This window comes from Taeniopygia guttata, chromosome 3 (genome assembly GCF_048771995.1).
Source record: "Taeniopygia guttata chromosome 3, bTaeGut7.mat, whole genome shotgun sequence".
Taxonomy (NCBI): Eukaryota; Metazoa; Chordata; class Aves; order Passeriformes; family Estrildidae; genus Taeniopygia; species Taeniopygia guttata.
The window spans coordinates 61953976-61972073 of NC_133027.1; the positions used below are offsets into that span (position 1 = coordinate 61953976).

Here is an 18098-nt window from a genome sequence, read left to right on the forward strand (position 1 = left end):
TAAAGAGAGGAATTCTGAATTCGGTGAAATGGCAGAAATTTCAAGGAATGGGTTTATATCTCTGATACTTTTTGAGACAGAGTTGACCTTGTTTAACATTTCAGTATTACATTTAAAGTTAGCATTGTGCATCTATTAAACTGCTTTTTGTTTCTGCTTTTTCAAAATGCCACAGAGAACAGAAATGTGATGCAGTGGGTAGGTTCACCAAAGCAATGGATGATGGAGTTAAAGAGCTGCTGACAGTGGGACAAGAGCACTGGAAGAGGTGTACAGGGCGTAAGTGTCCTTCTGAGCATGGCACTCATTTCTGTGGTACTTTTCTCTCTTCTTTTTTTCAATGTGTATAACTCAAGGCACATCTTTAAAGAAACTCCTAAATTATCATGGGAATTGTATGGCATTCTGGCTATTTTAAGTCTAAGAGTATAAATTGTGCAAGTTTTTTGTTAGTATGTTTGATATGGGGCTTTTTGTTGGGTTGATTGGGTTTTTTTTCTTTATTTCAGAAATATTTATTCCCTGCCCATAGGTTTCAAAATACTTAAAGTTAAATAATTCTAGTGATGTAGCTGAAGCCCTTGTTGGATCTGTTCTTATATATTGGTCATTTATTTGAATTTTAGTGACATGGGCAAAATAGATCTGTTTATTTGATTAAATCATATTTTCAAATAATTGCATCTTATTAACCCCTTATTTAGGATCCTTGCATGCTAGGAGGAGTGATTTAAAGATGAAATGAGTTTAAGAGAAAAAGAAAAGAAAAGAAAAACCAACTTGATTCTAACTTAATCTTTAGCCCAATTCTTTTTTTTTTTTTTTTCCTATCTTGTCTCTTCCTTCCCACAGATATTTAGGGTTGCAGAACTTCACACCAAGTCCCTATGACTCTGCCTGGGCTCTAATTTCCTAGTCCACAGCAGTGTTCAGTGTTTGTGGCCACCACAAGGCAGCTTTTGAAAGGAAGCAGGTACTACAGCTGAGGATCATAATAAGAAACACTTCAGGGCAGGCTGTAGTGGCAACCAAAGACCTATCACATAAATCTCCTTGAACCATGTTAATTTTTTTTACTTTCCTTTTAACTCCCACAAAAAAACCCAAAATGTTGTCCCCAGAACATGAAGTATATCTTCTGAGTTAAGTTTTTGCCTCTTACTAATCAAACACTACAGCTGAATATTTAGGGCTGACCACAGAGAATGGATAGTGTAGAAGCTCCGTCTCTCATGGAAGTGATTACATTAGACTTTTGTATCTATAGGATGTTAACTTTAAATTATTTACATTTCTCAACTTTGAATGAGTTTCCTTCTACACACTACTGACCCTCCTGCTGGACAAAAATAGTCTAACACATGACAGAGCTCTAACATGTTACAGACCTTGCTTCACAAGCAAATTGTACTGAGGGGAAAGTGGAGAACAGGGGAAGAAATAAGTTTCCTCAGAGGAGACTAGAAAAACAGCATTGCTTTGCAGTTACAGAAGCAACGATAAAACCAAGGGCTGGCTGTGACTTGTGCTTACACTAGAAATTCAGTATTTTTTATGCTAAGTTTAGTGTTCCTTAACTTACAACACTAGAGCTTTGGATACTGAATGACTCTTTTAATACTTACAACTATTAATTCATTTTCATAGATGCAGCAATACAATTTGTGTTTTTTAAAATCTTAAAATTTAATTTTTTAAAAAAACTTTTAATTTTCCAGACATTCATACTGAATACAAGAAAAAGAGACTGGTAAACTGGAACATGCAAAATTTTAGTAGTCTCTTAGGTTTTAAGTTCCCTGTCAGCTCTAGACTTGACTTTTAATCAGAAGTAGTTTTGGGACTTCCTGAGTGATAGTTATATGACTTCCATTCAGTGACATTTAAAATAACTGGTAGTGGAAACTTCTTAAATACCTGTGAAAAGAAACCAAAGAGTCTTCCCTAAAGTTTCCACTGGAGATTCAATATCTGGAGATTCAGAGTGTAATGGCTGATAACAGAACTCTAGTTTTCTAAATTGTACTCATAGTGTAAGACAGACCAGTTATCATAAATAGTCTGACTTGTGGAGAAGAGCTTGATCAAAGATAATCAATAAAATCAGGTGGCTGGGGTGGGAGGATGATTTGGGGGTTTTGTGGTGGTTTTTTATACCACACGTAGGTGTTCTTCTGTAAAAATCAGATACTGTGGGATGCTAGAACAGCTAAAAAACTTCTATTTGCCTGGGCAGTGTACTCTCTGAATACAAATATTTGATAACAAAACCCATATCTACTTGGAGTTTTCTTCTTCTAGCATAGGCAGCATATAAAAAGTTGCTTTTGCTTTTTAGGCCTCTGGAGTGGTGCTGTTCAAAGTGTTATTAATGAATGCACTCATAAATCACAGCTGATTGATGTAATTGTGATGGAGTAATTTATGCATGCATGTTCAATAAATAGATTATAAAAAACAATTTTATTATTTAGATACTTGCATAATTTTTATACCTAGATAATCTTGGTTTCTAGTGCCTTTAAATATAAAATTCATTAATTGAGGTGAGTTTAGGTATTATGGGTCTGTATAATAATCTCCTCTCTTAAAATATTAATGAGATCTATTCTTGATATCACACTGCAGCACTTCCCTCTCTTCCTTCCCCCATGATGGGGAGGGGAAAAAAAAATCTCACTGTATGCATAGGAGGTCTGAGATAGAAATGCAATGAGATTTAATATTTTTTTAATAGCATTCACACACTGTTTCCCTAACTGTTTGTACCTTTTAAGAATCCAGATTGCAATTGATTTATCCAGTTTTGAAACATGTGTAGCAGGGGAGGGGGTAAAGAATATGATTGTAAATGTGTCACTAGGGAAAATGTAAATTCTAGTTGTTTTTGACATCTGCTTCATCAAGTTTTGGAAATGCTGCAGATTTAGTCTCACTTACCCATGTTGGTTTTTTGCTTTTGTTTCCCCTCTTTTCCTCATCCTTTTCCCACTTTCAGCACTACCCAAGGAATACCAGAAGATAGGAAAAGCATTGCAGAGCCTGGCACTGGTCTTCAGCACTAGTGGATACCAAGGTATGTCTATAGCTTCATTTGTACTTTGTTTAAAAAGAGGTATTTTAATTACATCATGCTGCATTTTTTTTCTGAAGATGTTAATGCTTTCCTCTTTAAGATTTAGATGTCAAACATGGTTCTGAAAAAAAATCTGAAACCTTTCTTTTGTGTATGTTATGGGGTTTTTATATTCTAGTCTGCAATCTTGTTTTCTCTCACTGTACAATCCTGTGGTGGGTTGGTGATGGTGGAAGAGTTTAGTTTGGTCTCTTAATATATAATCTGGTGACTGACCTAACTGACCAAACATGCTGTAGCATTTTTGTGGTATCAAAGGGAAAGGAGAGAAAATGGGGCCTTGAAAATAGCTGTCACAGAACTATTGTGCGACTTCATGATACAATTACTCCACATGGTGATGGAGAACTTACTACAATGTTTTATAATCCATTATGTGGGCTGGAGGGCTGGCTACTGTAGCTTTTTCTTGTCCTTCACCTTTGCTTCTCCTTCAAGAGTCCTAAAAAAGAGCCTGCCATGTTAGGAATTGAAGTTGTGGGAGGGAAAAGGAGATCATAAATTGCTCAAAGTTTTCCTAAAATATCATCTTTAGACCAAATTTAAAATATGTTAAGCTCTATTGAAGTTTTCCAGACAACTGGAAAATATTTCCTCATATAGAGGGTGCCTGTTGAGTCAGTTTTCTCTGAGATTCTCCTTTCAAAGGTGTCTGAGGTTTTGGGTTTTTTTATTTCTGTACTTGATGGCAAAATTACTGTGTTCCAAAACCTTAAATGCTATAGCATAGAAGCTTCTTGAAATGTTTCCTTAGAAACAATCTTAGAAATTTTAGTTGACCAGCATGTACTCTGACTATTCATCTATCTCTTGCTTTATAATCTTAAAACATTTTGCCCCATAAATTATGTACTAAAATGCAACCTTCTGAAACACAGATTCTCTGCTGCTGGAAGTATTGGAAATAGGCACTGTCCCCATAGCTTCTTCTCATCTGTGTCCTGTACTTCAACAGGATGACTGCTTAGTTAGAATTGAGCATAGTATATTGGCTAAAACGTCATTTTTGTATGTGAAAATAAAATAGGGGATTTGCATGATTATGTATTCTTAGCAGGGTTAGAAAACTAAATCCTGCCTGGATAAAATCTGTAGCAAGAAGTCTTTGGAAAGGACTGAAAATTGATTGGGCGCTAGCACATTCTTTTGCTAGGGTAAAGGAAAAACAGTATGTCATAAAGCTAGAGTACAAAATTGCAGATCAGCCTTAGAAAGGAAAGTTTTGATTTGATTTCCAGCATCTTTGAATGGTATGAAAAAATTGATCCTATGATAGTTTGGGAACAAGGCAAGCATGTCTCTCTGCTTTTTGCCCAGTCATAGCTGGTTGCACTGTATCTTGTTGAGAAAAATACCCTTCCTACAGATGCCTTTGTCTTGATTCCATGTTTTGCTCTGTTCAATAACTTGTGCCCTTATATTATTTCCAAATTAATAATAGATGGAATTCTTTTATTTTAATTTGAGTTCCCAGGAAGAGAGAGCAAGTAAGATGCAGATGTGGCTTTAAATGGCTTAATCACTGCTTGTCCTGCTCTATCTTGCCTGCTGCTTATATATGGATTCTCCTGATCATTCCATCAGGTACGGGTCTGTGGATTAAGCAGACTCTGTGCAAGAGATGTAAGCACCTGGATTTAAACTGATAGAGCACAGCTTTCCAGAGCTCAGTATATAAAAGACATTGCTTCCAATGAAGAAGTAGTAGCTAGTCTGAATATGGTGTATGATTTTTTCTGGACTGTCAGTAAATAGGAATGGCTCATTCAGCCAAGCTTAAGGACACTCTGTTCAGTTTCTGTTGGGAGCTGAATCTCTTCATCCTTGTTTTTTGTTTTTTTTTTTATTGGTTTGGTTGTTTTTTTAGATTTTTTGTAATACTAGTGTTCTGAAAGTTTAAGCGTGTAGGCCTCTGACTATTGCAATGACTGATTTGATGACAGAAACATTTCTAGCTGCTGGTAGCTGACTTCTGACATACTGCATTTACTGTTAGTTGGTTCATTTGCATAGTTAGGATAGGATGTGTCTATTGCCTGTACCACTTTCATCAGTGATGCCTGCTCGCTCTGCAAAGCTTTATGTGTAGTGATGTCTACTGCCTTCTCTCCTAATTTCTAGCCTAAAATATTTAAGATTGCACCAGGCAAGATACACTTGTTAATCTGACTACTCTAGCTCTTTTTCTCATGGTACAGTGCCAGCATGTGTTAGGGAGTATTTGCAGAGGCAAAGGTACCTTTAAAATTATTAAGGACAGACTGAGAGGTTCTGATTTAACTTGGTTGTGGGCTTATGTATTGTCCAGTTGGTTCCAAGAATGTACACTTTGCAAACATGATCCTGGTCCAGAAATGCATATTGGACAGCACCAGAACATGCCTGGAAGTATCCTGCAGCCTGGCAGTATGTTGCCTATGTTACTGTGTCACAGGATACTCTAAGGTTAACACAGCCCCAAATAGCATGGCTTCTCTTTTGCGGCACCAAATCTGGAGGAGTCTTTCTCCTATATTAAGAAAATGTGAATGACTGGTATGCCATTCAACCATAGTAAGAGCTCCTAATCCTACCTCACCCCTCAGGAATTCTGTTAGGCAGTTACACACAAGTTTCGCTATCCTGTCAGCTAGCAACAGGCAAATCCTGCTTTACAAGCTGCTTGTGTGCTGAATGTATCAGTTTGAGGTGTACTTATCAAGAAAAGCTTTGCTGCAAGTATTTGCTGCTAGTAAACCAAACTTGTGATTTTCCCTACTGAATTATATTAGTGTACTTTGAAAAGGAAACAAAAGTACTTATTGACAAAAAAAAATTCATCTGTCTCAGTCAAGACTTGGGGGTATTAGTTCCCCCAATATGTCTGGTGTATTCCTTCTGAAACGATTATCACTGGCATTTACCAAGCAGTTGAACTGCTAAGAGATGTTCTATTAAACATCTCCAAGAGGCTCCTCAGTAGTTCTACTTCTTTTTTCATCTCCTTATGACAGTATGCAGCCTGTAAATCAATGAAAATATCTATTTCTCCTTGTGGTTGGGTTGAAATATCTGTGGAATATTACTGGCCATTTTAACTGCTCTTTTTTATAGCTACCTTCAGTCAATGCTTTTAGGCCCTCACTGTTTATTCTTGGGATATATGTACTCAACACTAACATAATTTTGTTATAAATGTCAGCAACATTTGGGGCTTTCTGCTATTCCGTTGATTAAAGAATCCCTGACATCCTGATGTATCCTTGCACTGGGACCCAACTCAGCTTTCACAGACTGAGTTAAAAAGGCAATTTCCAGCTTTGCATTGGTCCAGAAGCTGAGAATACTGAAAATTAAAGATGATTGGTTTTGGAAGGGTTTGTCTAGATCCTTTGCCCCTCTATGAAGGTTCTTTGAGTGAGTACAGAAGGGGGGAGGGTTTTGTTGTTCAACTTAAATATACATACATACTCTTCCTCCTTTTTTTTTTTTTTTTTTTTTTTCAGATAGGGAAAATTACCATATTTTATGGCGTTATAAAACAAACAGCAACATCTAGAGCAACCTGGCTTCTGACTCTGAAGCCACACCATGTTTTATCCCAAAATCTAGGAGTCAGTTGCCTAAGCAGCAGTTACTTCAAGGTTACTTCTGAGCAGATAAAAGAATTCTGCAATACTGAAAATACTTAAGTCTTAAGCCTGAAATAGTAAAATTGATCATCCTCAATTTTTTAAAATTGTTTAAGATGTGAAGAAAGGTAAAGATATGTTATAAATTGTGTACCTCTTGAGTCTTACACTGGGAATTAGTGATGGTTTTATTTTTATTTTATCCTAACAGGCCCAAATAGGAGAAAAATAACTTTTTTTTAGCTGTGTTTTTATTATTGGACTGATTAGTTCTTAGGACTGGTCACTTTGCCTCACAGCTTTTTTACTTTATGAAACCAGTCTAATGGAAAGTAGGAATCGATTGATAGAACTGAAGCAACATTCAGTCATTACCTTGTTTCCTTTAGGACATGCTAAAATGAAGGAATCCTAGGTAATAAATCTCTAATGTAGATTAGACCATATGTTATAGTAAAATAAGATACTTTAATGCTCAGATTAATCATTAATGAAGTCTATGGTACTTTTCAGTTAAGTCACTGATTAATATCTGTAGAATAAAATCAAAAAGTTCATAAGACTAACCACTGCCTGATAGCAAATCATGTCTGAAAGTATAAGAAAACTCTTTTTTCTTAAACTAAAGTTTGACATCTGCAAACTATACCTTCGCCTTTCTACTCTCTACCTCAATTTGCTTTCTGTACTGTTGACTACGTGCTTTGGACAAGCTAACATGGATGGGAAGGTGAAGTGGCATGAAACGTACAAGAATGTAAGGCTTGTTTCCATCTTTGTCCCACGTAGTCTGTCCTGTTAGTAATACAGTGTTATGAGTGCTTGTGGTGTTGTCTAGCTTAGGATTTATAGTGATGTCTATATTGTTAAGCATAGATTGTAGGGCCCTTTGATCTGTTTCATATGAGGATGAAAGTTAGAAACTCACTCTGAAAACCAGTGATTTTGACAGAGCTTGAAGATATTATCTAAGAGTTCCCTAAAGGATCAGAAGTCTTGTTGTCAAGGAAAGAAGTTACTTGAGCCTCCTTTTGCTTCTCTGACCTTTGAACAGTTATGGTCCAGGACTGTCAGAGAGCTCAGGACTGGTAGCACATCAGCTTTGTCAGTCCTTCTTTTGTAGCCCTCCTCATTCTTCCTTCCTTTCCATCCTGGTAAACTTCCTGTTGCCCCATGTGGAGGAATACCTGTGTATTTAAACTGCATAAAATTATTAAGCGTGGAAGTAAGTAGTGCTGGTACTGTGGTAGAACATTTATTTTCTACAAGACCTTCAGTTTTCCTCCTTTCATGATTTTTTTAGAATTCTTTATTTCTGATGGTTATAAAGGGATGGCTAGCCATTTGTTATTAGGCTATTTTATAAATTTGCCTTGAATCAAGGCAAGTTTCTTGTAGTAATTGAATTACTGTAATTAGCACACTGATGTTTACTTCTAGGAGAATCTGATCTCAATGGAGCAATAACAGAAGCAGGGAAAACTTACGAAGAAATTGCCAGTCTTGTAGCAGATCAGGTAGGAGTATTGAATGCAATGGTGTAGTGTGTACAAACATACCAGCTATTTGGATTATTTCTGGCTTTTCTTTTTTCCTCTTCAATTAAAACATAGCTGCTAGTGCTATAGACCAATTAAATTGCTGTTAACACTTTTAACTACATTTTCATCTTCTTTTCTACTCAGTGTCAGCTCAGGGGGAATGTGATGAGAGGGCAAACAGAGGACAAACAGAGATGTGATTTCTATTGGTCAGAAAGCCCACTTTCTGGTTTCTAAAGTACTAAAATGATTGTTTGGTCTTTAAACATGTTCATTTTTTTTATGTCTGTGAACTGCCTTCATTACTGACACAAAAGAATGATATTTAATCAAGGACAGAGTTTCTGCCTTCCCTTTTCATTCCCCACATGTCTACAGGATCCAGATTTTGCTGTTGCTCCATATGGGGAATACCTGTGTACTGAACCTGCTTCACTGCCTTGACGTGCAGTTGCCTGCTTCAGTAAAAGTTTGGCTTAAATAAACCTTGATTGGTATTGGAGACACACATTGATGTTTAGCATGTTATACTTAAAGTCTCCAAAATGCAGATCCTCTTTATCTCAAAGTTGAGTCTGAAATTTCTTAAAACATCTTTCCACATTGACAACTAAGGCAATGCACCTGTGCATGTGCATATTTGTATATGTAATGAGAGACTGTACTGGAAACTCTTCTTGGGTGAAAAGGCAAAACCCCATCACTTCACGAGCTAGTGTTAAATGAAACAAAGAACAGAGGCATCTGCACAATGATGCTCAGTGACTTGTTCTAAAAAGCTTATATTTTTTAAAAAACCCTTTTCATCTATGAAAAACTTGCATAAACAGTTAATATTTTGTTTTGGGTTTTCTCAATTGTTTCCTTCCCTTTTTTCCCCTTTGGCCTTTCATGGCATCATAGTTTATTTTCTGTGATGTTAATTTGCCACAGGTTCTTTTACTTACACTTATACTTTGTTTATTAGCCAAAGAAAGATCTTCACTTTTTGATGGAAACAAATCATGAATATAAGGGATTTCTTGGTTGCTTCCCTGACATCATAGCAGCACATAAGGTATGTCAAGGGCCTTTCTTTTTAAGGGCTGGTCAGTGGGGACAGCAGCAAAAGTTGTATGGTACCCTGCATTTGTGCAGCAGCTTGGCTCCTGCTGCTGAAACACTGTAAGTTTCTGTGAAACTGGTGTGTTGATTTTTAAAATGAGAAGTACTTAGAGGGAAGAAAAACTAGCAATTCTTTCAAGAATATCACGATTTTCTGCTATAGTAGAGTGGTAGAAGGTTCATGATTTTCTTCAGGTTGACTTAATGTCCCAGTGGGGTGAATAGCAGTAGTGTAAATTTGTAATATTTGAGCCTTATGTGATAGTTGATCATAAAACCATATGAGTATTGTAGGAAAACTTGTGTTCACTTGCGTGGCTGGCTTGCTGATATGTGATAAATAGTCATGCACTGCATTGAAGTTTCTTTAATATCAGGAACCAGACACCAGAGCTAAGGTCTCACATTTCTGGGGGAAAAAGACCCAAACAAAATACCAGCAACAAAACCCAACCATTTTGCTCTCTGTAGCACAAAAGCTATGGTGTGTAGTTTTGGATAGTCTGCCTTTTTTTGGTCATAGATTTTTCCTTATGATCATGTGTTTGCTGCAATGTATTTAAGGGAACTAAATATTGTGAAGTATTAAAACAAGTGCAGAAATACGTGGGGTTGGGGTTTTTCTAATCACTTGAAGTATTAAATGTATAAAACAAGAATATTAGAATATACTTCTGAGAGCAACAAAGATAAAAGCATATCAGATTTGTATATTCTTTCTATTCTTCTTCTATTCTTCCTCATCCTACAGAATTATTGGGGGAAAATATCATAAAAGGAGAAGAAATGTTTTTAAAACTTGAAACATAAGCCTACTGCCAAGAGACATGTAAATAGATTCTCTTGCATGTTGTTTGGCACAAATGCATTGTGTAGGAGAGGCATATCTTTTTATGCTTGTAATTTGTGTGACTCAAGGATTTTCCTGAATCAATGGCTATACATTGCAATGAGTTGTAGTCTCTTGAAAAACAGTGTTATGTTGCCTTCTCTTGTAAAATGTACAAAGAAGGTTATACAAGCTTTTGGATGTCAGTTATGTTGGTCATCTGCAATTTGTAGCTTGGTCCATTTGTCCTTTTTGTATATATCCTTGTGTATTACTGCCTGTACCAAACTCAATTTGCTGATAACTCCGATCATGCCTGTGTTTGTTTGCAAGGACTCTTGGAATCAATAAAATGAAATAACAACCTTTGGATGAAAATGTGAGAAGGCAGAATCGATCATTTTGTGTACATACGTGTACTGAATGCAAACTCAAAATGTAGCTAGTGGCATTTTAGATTACTATGAACACCCCTAAGTTGACTGCTCTTTTAATCTTTCTGCATTTCGTTTCTACAGGGAGCAATAGAAAGAGTGAAGGAAAGTGACAAGTTAGTTGCAACCAGTAAAATAACACCACAAGACAAACAGAACATGGTGAAACGTGTGAGCACCATGGCTTATGCACTACAAGGTAAACCAAATTTTGAGCTAAATGGCAGTGTTGTAGACTTCTGGAGGACTTCTGTGTTTTTCTAAATTGAAGTTATTTTTGCATCTCCCTTTTTTTTTAAATCTCACATTGCTATTGCAAAAGACACATATTTTGAAAATGCAGTTTAAAAACCCCAAAACAAATTCCCCAGGCTGATTCTTTGTTTTGGAAGTGATAATGTCTCAGATTAAAAACATGGACCCTGGTGCACAAAGCAGGTCATCATTAGTAGAAATGTTTTTCTGACTTTTAGTTTAGTCAGACATAATCCATCTCCCAGCTGAGATTCATGTTCTTTTGGATAAGATCTTTATTTCCTGGATGTGTTTTGAATGATCTTTTTCCTCTTTAGGTTAGAGGTGTTTTAAATAGAAGGTGCAGCACACCACACTAGAAAAACTGGCAAAGTGAGGAGTCAGGGCTCAGTCCTGCAGGATATCAAGCCATTAAATGCACCCTGTTACTGACTTCAATAAGATTATTCATTACCGAGGGGGTTGCATCATTTTTAGATGATTTAAAGCGAAGAGTACTTGATATATTATGTGATGAAGTCAGAGCAGCATACAAAATTGATTTTAAAAGCAACGAAGAAAACTCCCCATCTCCTTCCTCTTAGTCACAGTGACGCAAGAGGATTGTGTTTTATGTGTGGTAATTGTGGAAGAGACCTCTAGGATGACTTTTACAATGTAGCATATTTTTTCTCCCTCCATTGACATACCAAAATATATTTAACAACTTCTTTCAGCCATAAGCTCTGATCTGAGAAGAGATGTAGAAATTGGTGTAAGGTGTTACAAATTCAGTAATGCTGTTTCTCAGTTATCTATTGAAACAGCGTAAGTCAAGAAGGAGTCACACATTACTGGTTGTATCTTTTTTGTTCCTTTTTGTTTAGCTAAGTATTTACAGTTGTGGCTTACATCTTGATAGCTATACCCTTAGAAATCTGAATGTCCAAGCCAAAATTCTGTTTGAAACCCTTCAGGAAGGAACAATTACCTCAGTAGAAGAAAATCCTGATTGTATTTTTTATTGAATCTTTGTGCACTTGAGTATTGTAATACAAGAACCTGGCTTTGTCTGGGAAGTTCCCAGGTTGGTGTGTAATTGACCCCCTACCAATCTGACAAACAGTTCCACTATAACTTGAGTGCTGCAGGCAGAACAGGTTGTGGAAGCATGAGAACAGTCCTCCCCTGCTGGTAGGGTTGGACACTGAGCTTGCTGCAGAGTAACTAACTTGAACTGAGTGAAACTGTTCCTAATTATAAATACTTCTGTTAAATAATTTGTCTCCTGGGTCTGATTGCAGCTGAGATGAATCACTTCCACAGTAACCGGATCTATGACTACAACAGCGTCATTCGTCTCTATCTGGAGCAGCAGGCACAGTTCTATGAAACGGTAAGGGACAGGGCTTCAGCACTGTTTGCTTGGCATGTACTCTGCTGCTACTTTTATAGGAAATACAGGGTTTAATCCATGCTCCCACAGAGCAGATATCTGAAGAATTATACAAAAACTTGTAAAAGGAATTGAAAGACCCCTGAAAACTGAAGGAGTGAGTTAAAATAATATTTTCCTATAGATACTGTCCTAGGTACATGATTGTTACAATAAACCCATTAGAACTAAGGACCACTGTTCAGAAACCACATTGTTGATAGCTTGACTTTTTTTCTTCCCCCAAAAAGCCAGTATTAGGGTTACAAAGAATTTTAGTTCTCTGATTTAGTTCAAGCAAGGCCTGCTGCACTGAACAGAATAATGAAACATTTCAACAAAACTTTCCTCCCATAGGATGGGAGTGAGAATGGAAGCTTTTGTTATTTAAAGCCTGATGCATACAAGTGTGGGGCAGGAGGAACAGGAATGTTGCAGGTGACATTAAATATTTTAAATCTGAGCACTCTCTCTACCACTGTAATTCTCATTTAACAGTGTTCTAATGCATGTATCCTTTGTGATTTTTAAAAATAAACCAAGAACAAGGCTTCCAATGTGATATCCTGATAAAACATTTGAGTTTGAATGTGTTGCAGTCTGACTTCTGTCACTAAAACGAGTCTCATAAGTAACTGGTGCCCCTTCACAGCTATAAAAATTGCCAATGGAGCTTCAGAGTTCTCTTTAGTGGGTGATAACTGTAGGTCCCCCATTAGGTCACTTTGCTTGACACATCTGGTGGGGTTAGGTGTAGGCTGCCCCTTACCATCATTCAGCCTCTTGTCCAGTCTATTTCAATCCTTCTGGTTGCAGCCTCACCAGTTTTCTTCAACCAATGCTTTCTCCCCTAGTAAGTGTTCACATGTGGGGTCATGGCTACCATGAGAACTGTGGGGAGTGCACAGTGCATCTGTTTTGATATTTCAGCCTTGCTTCAGCAGGGAGGTGGGCTTCCTGGAAAATCTGTTCCTGTAGCTCTCTGGTGCAGTGCAGTGCTAGACAGGCAGAATAACAGCCCTGCCTACAATGTTTTCTCCAAAACAACTGGAGCAGTGAAAGTACCAAATTAACAAGGCATAAAGTGTATATATGAGAAGTCTTTACAATGGAATCTTTTGAGAGTCCTGCATACACAAAATCTGCAGTAGTGCCTACAGTTTTTCATCACATGAAGGAACACCTAATTTCTAAGCCTGAAATCATATTTCTGCACAGTGTAAAGTGACTACATATTAAATATCTTCTGTTTCTTTGTTTCAGATTGCACAGAAGCTGAGGCAGGCACTCAGCCGCTTTCCTGTGATGTAGAGAATAAGAAGTATTCAACAATATAGAACAACTCCAAAGTGCTTTTCTGATGTGGGGGCAATGCTAATAAAAACTTATTAGACTTTGCAAAAAAAAAAAAAAACCCAAAAAAACCCCAAACCAACAAGAATCAGTTGCAAAAAAAAGTATTATTTCAAATTTTACTTTATCAGCCTAAGTCATACAATAAGGCTTTCCTGTCTTGAAAGCTCTCCCATTTGTTTTATCATTATTTAAATAAAAACATCTATGTAATGCTGTCAGTTATAGGGATCTAAATTATCAAACTGATATGTTGCCATGGACTTCACAAAGACTTGTTTGTCAGATGTTCTTCCAAAAATTGTGGATCAACACCAGAGTGATGCATTTGTAGCTTTTTTCCTACATGGGAAAGCAGACAAACTTAAGAAATTGACCTAATACTCATTATATCCAGTTGAGCTCTCCAGCAATTCAGTAACCAGGAGGAATTATATTCATGTATGTTTCTGGCACATGTTTGTGATAATCTCCTGAATGAACGCTTTGTTCTTAAGTTTTGCTTCCCATATGCAGCCATGGCATCCTGCTCTCAGTATGACTTCTGGTAAATATAAATCATTTTTCCCTCTCTTCTTTTTCCTTATAACTAAATCTTGTTCTTGTGGCACATCACCTCAGAGCTTATGTCAGGCTCACTTTTTCACTATGCACTGTGTAAGAAGACAAAATCCAAACAAGGAACGAGCCATTCAGGAAAGTGTGAAAAACAGTTTTCCATACCAGCACTTTGACACCCCCAATGTCACGCCATACGGCACTGATGTTTCTCAGTGCTGTACAGGGCCAGCTTCCCCTCTGACAGTTCGTAGTGTTTCAGCAGAGGGGACAATGCCACGTCTAACCCCAACTAGTAGACATCCCCAAATTCCGATTAAGCTCAGGTCTTCGTGTAGTAGTATGGTGTGCTATTGGTTCAGGTTAACTTTTTGTTGCCTTCTAATGCAAACTCAAAGGCGACAAAAGTACTGAATAACATCATTAGTTATTACACAAACTCTGTTCTTTGATCATCATCTTTTATCAAGTGACTCAGTATCCTCCTCCATACTACTGAAATACCATTTGAGGCCTTGGCTTTTCACAGAATCAAACCAAAAAAAGCCACCATCAACTGTGTTCACAATGGGCACCAAGTACAGTAATTAATTTCTTGCCATAGGCAAGCAGGAAAGCCAAAACGCAGTTTCTACTAGCATGTGCCTAGAAAATAAATATTTTAGTTTAAAAAAAAAAAAAAAAACCAACTAAAAAGGCATTTTACCAATAAGCCATTCTAAGTGACGGGTACAGTCTGCCAGTTCAATAGTTGCCTTACTCTGTTTTGCATTGGTGTTACTTTTCTGTGCTAGAAGGAAAATCTGGGTCTGCCTGAATAACCTGAAACCAAACCAAACCAGACTAAGCCTAAGTCTAGATGCTTCTCAGTGTCACGAGTTTTGTTCACCTTTTATAAACCTTGTCTTTTTCTCCTCCCAATTTTAGTTTGCTTCCAAAATTCCATAGTGCAGTGTTGTTTGATACAGCCATTTAAATATGTACAAATTGTAAAGAATGTGTATAAATGTTTTACACCAAATGTAAGATCTGCTTGCATGTAGAAGCAGCTTATATAATAAATTGTTACAATGTGTACAGTAAATTCTGAAATCACTTTTTCAAGCCAGCATTTTTTTAGCATTTGTATATTCACTTTTTGGTAATGAAATCTCTTTGTAACAGACTCTTCATTTGGGAGGGGGAAGGGGGTTCTTTTTTCCAATCCTTAAATAGCTCCATATGCACTAAAGTTGAAAGCTCTTTATCTTGAATAGATTGTTTTAGAATCTTAAGTGTAAGCTCTGCATTCCCAGTGCAGGGAAGGCTATGACAGTAGCAACTGTGTCAGATGCAACATTTTGGCAAAAAAAAAAAAAAAACAAAAAAAAAAAACACAAAAAAAATGAAAACAACAAACTGTTTAAAGATTTCTAGTAAAATGAAGTTAAACTGATAATAAATATTTATGTATATCCACCAGACTATTTTATCTTTTATTTTTTTTAAATCATCATGTTGGTTTTTAACAGGGTGAATGCAGTATGAGGCAAATCCTCCTGGTAGCGTTTCACCAGCTTACACGGGCCAGCTGAGGGATGAGGAAGCATCCATGTGTCTTCCATAAAGAAGGCATCCCAACTGGGTGGTATAATAGTGCTAGTGACGGCAAACCAGCAAAGGCTATGCATATGTTGTAAGCTTTCTTTATTCAGGTCAGTCCAGCTCATGGTTGATGGAACCCTCCTGACTGCAAATAAGTAGTAGAGCACAGTGCTACTCTGTATTCCTGGCTTTGTGTCAGCATGGTGTTTATCCAGAATAGAAATTTGATTGTCTTTGATATTTGTTTTTTAAATTAGACATGAATAGTGGCATCGTTCAATAGCATGAGTTGAGGGCAACAGAAAATGTGCACACTAAAGATGTAGTCATACAACAGAAATAGCAAGTTAGTGCAAGGCTTGAGCAGTGCTATCCTGTGTTTTGTTTGTCATAGCTGAATAATTAGTGTCTACAGCATCAACAAGTCTTACTACTGTTTCCCAGCTTACGTTTTCCTTCCAGGGAGAGCCAAACACTGGCATTAGCCCAGTGACTTCATAAAAGATATTAACTGCCCAAGCTGTTTGGTTTAACTTTATACTTTAATTGCTTATTCCGTTACTGCAACTACATCAATTTTTTAAAAATAAAAATGTAGCTGTACAGAGAGGAAGGATACCTGCATTTCTTATTGGCAATCCAGGATGGTATTAGACTGCAGCAGCAGACTCTGACAGGGTGTGGTTTTGGAGGTGTACTGTTGGCTGCAACTAGAGAGTTCTTCAATAAGACCTAACTTTACGTGAGTATGGAAATTTTTACACTCCTGAGCAATTCCTGTTTTCTGTGACAAGATAATTGAGAAAGTTCTACCATAACATATGTTGATTTCTCTCAGTGTTCTGATGGTCGGGATGACCCCAAAAGTGTTCTGATGGTCGGGATGACCCCAAAAGATCGTAGAGAGTCTATGTTCCCTAGCCCAATGCAGCCAAAGAAGGAGCCTGGAATGCGTCCAGTTGTGCTTTCAAGGTTGTTTCTTTTTTCTTATCTATAACATTCTTTCTCTGACCTGCTGAGGTATGTCCAGAAAGGAAGCCATGGCCATCTACCCCCGAGCCTCGTGCGGCTCCCACCTTATATACTCAAAACTATGTGAGTATGTTTACAATTTCTTTGCCAATTCCCATCACCTATGTTAGACTGTGAATCTCAAACCAATAGCAAAGTGCCACCATCACACCAAGTCATGGAGGACAAGACAAAGGAGAAGGCTAGGACACACCCAAGTTCCTCCATCTTGTACCTGCTTGAACCCCATTCTAAAAATCCCAAAATTCAACTTTTCCTCCCTGTGTTGGTTCAAATATCACACTATGAAAACACTTGTGACTTGTAATTCCTCATACAAAATTGACAGCTTTTTCCACAGGCTAAAATTGAAGCCACAGCTGTCTTTGACTTCTTGCCAAGGTCTCCAAGACCCCTGCCAGGGTCTTGAGACAGCCAGGGCAGCCAGAGGGATGTCCTGGATGCTGATAGACATACACTCAATTCTGTAAATCCTAATTAAGTAATACATCAATTTTACTGTTGCCAAAATTCGTCTAGTTCAGGCTCTTAGAAGGAATTCAGACTAACAGCCTTGAAAAGACAACTCTCACAAAGGAAAAGATGCATCTCTTGTACTGTGGCTGAGTTTGACATACACCAGACACTCTGCCGGTCTGGATTGGCCAAAATTACTCCCTCCACAGCCTCAGGAAGTGCAATCCAGCAGCAAGGAAAGCAGTCACTAGGCAAGTGTCCTGCCACTGCTGCTTCTGCCTTTTGTAGGGCTTCCCATGAAGACATGTGCATGCACCAGGCAGAGGCCGCTTAGTTGGCAAGGGGCAAGGGGGTCTTTGGTCAGTGTTTTTTTCATGTACTTTCCTATAACTCTTCTGCACCTCAGGGAAACCACTTGAGCAGAAAAAAACCTTTTTTCCTGTCTAAACAACCCTAACAAAAACAACCTTATAGAATTAGAAATATATTGGTTGGCTGGTGACCAATCCGCCCATTCTGTCACGTGGCAATGTCGATTACACCCATGCTGTTTTAAAGAACATCTGAGTCACAGCTTGGATTAGCTGTTTTTTCCCTTTTTTTTTTTTTTCCTCCGGCTCTTTGCACTTGAGTTGTGACTCTGAGATTTTGCAGTATCTTTGGGATACTGAATTAAACTGGCTTAATGTCCTTGTCCTGTAAAGAATATGTTTGCCTATTTTTAATCTTCTGGGCCTTTTAATCTTTCCTGATTGGCCAGATTTTTTTAAACTATCCTAAATTTTTTGTGT

At 37.5% G+C, this 18098-nt stretch overlaps 1 protein-coding gene across 3 annotated transcripts in view; it reads left to right on the forward strand.

The window, feature by feature from the left end:
* Window positions 1-15319, forward strand: part of SNX9 (sorting nexin 9) — an 80734-nt gene extending 65415 nt beyond the window's left edge. For 2 of the 3 annotated variants that reach the window (XM_072926980.1, XM_002196190.7), the window contains exons 12-18: window positions 176-279; window positions 2999-3076; window positions 8188-8264; window positions 9256-9345; window positions 10740-10854; window positions 12194-12285; window positions 13588-13771. In XM_072926980.1, coding sequence (XP_072783081.1) covers window positions 176-279; window positions 2999-3076; window positions 8188-8264; window positions 9256-9345; window positions 10740-10854; window positions 12194-12285; window positions 13588-13635 — 604 coding nt within the window. In that variant the 3' untranslated portion in view covers window positions 13636-13771. Of the gene's footprint in view, window positions 1-175; window positions 280-2998; window positions 3077-8187; window positions 8265-9255; window positions 9346-10739; window positions 10855-12193; window positions 12286-13587 lie in introns of all 3 variants that reach the window. The other variant, XM_012572583.5, reaches the window with a different exon arrangement.
* Window positions 15320-18098: the final 2779 nt, after the last annotated feature.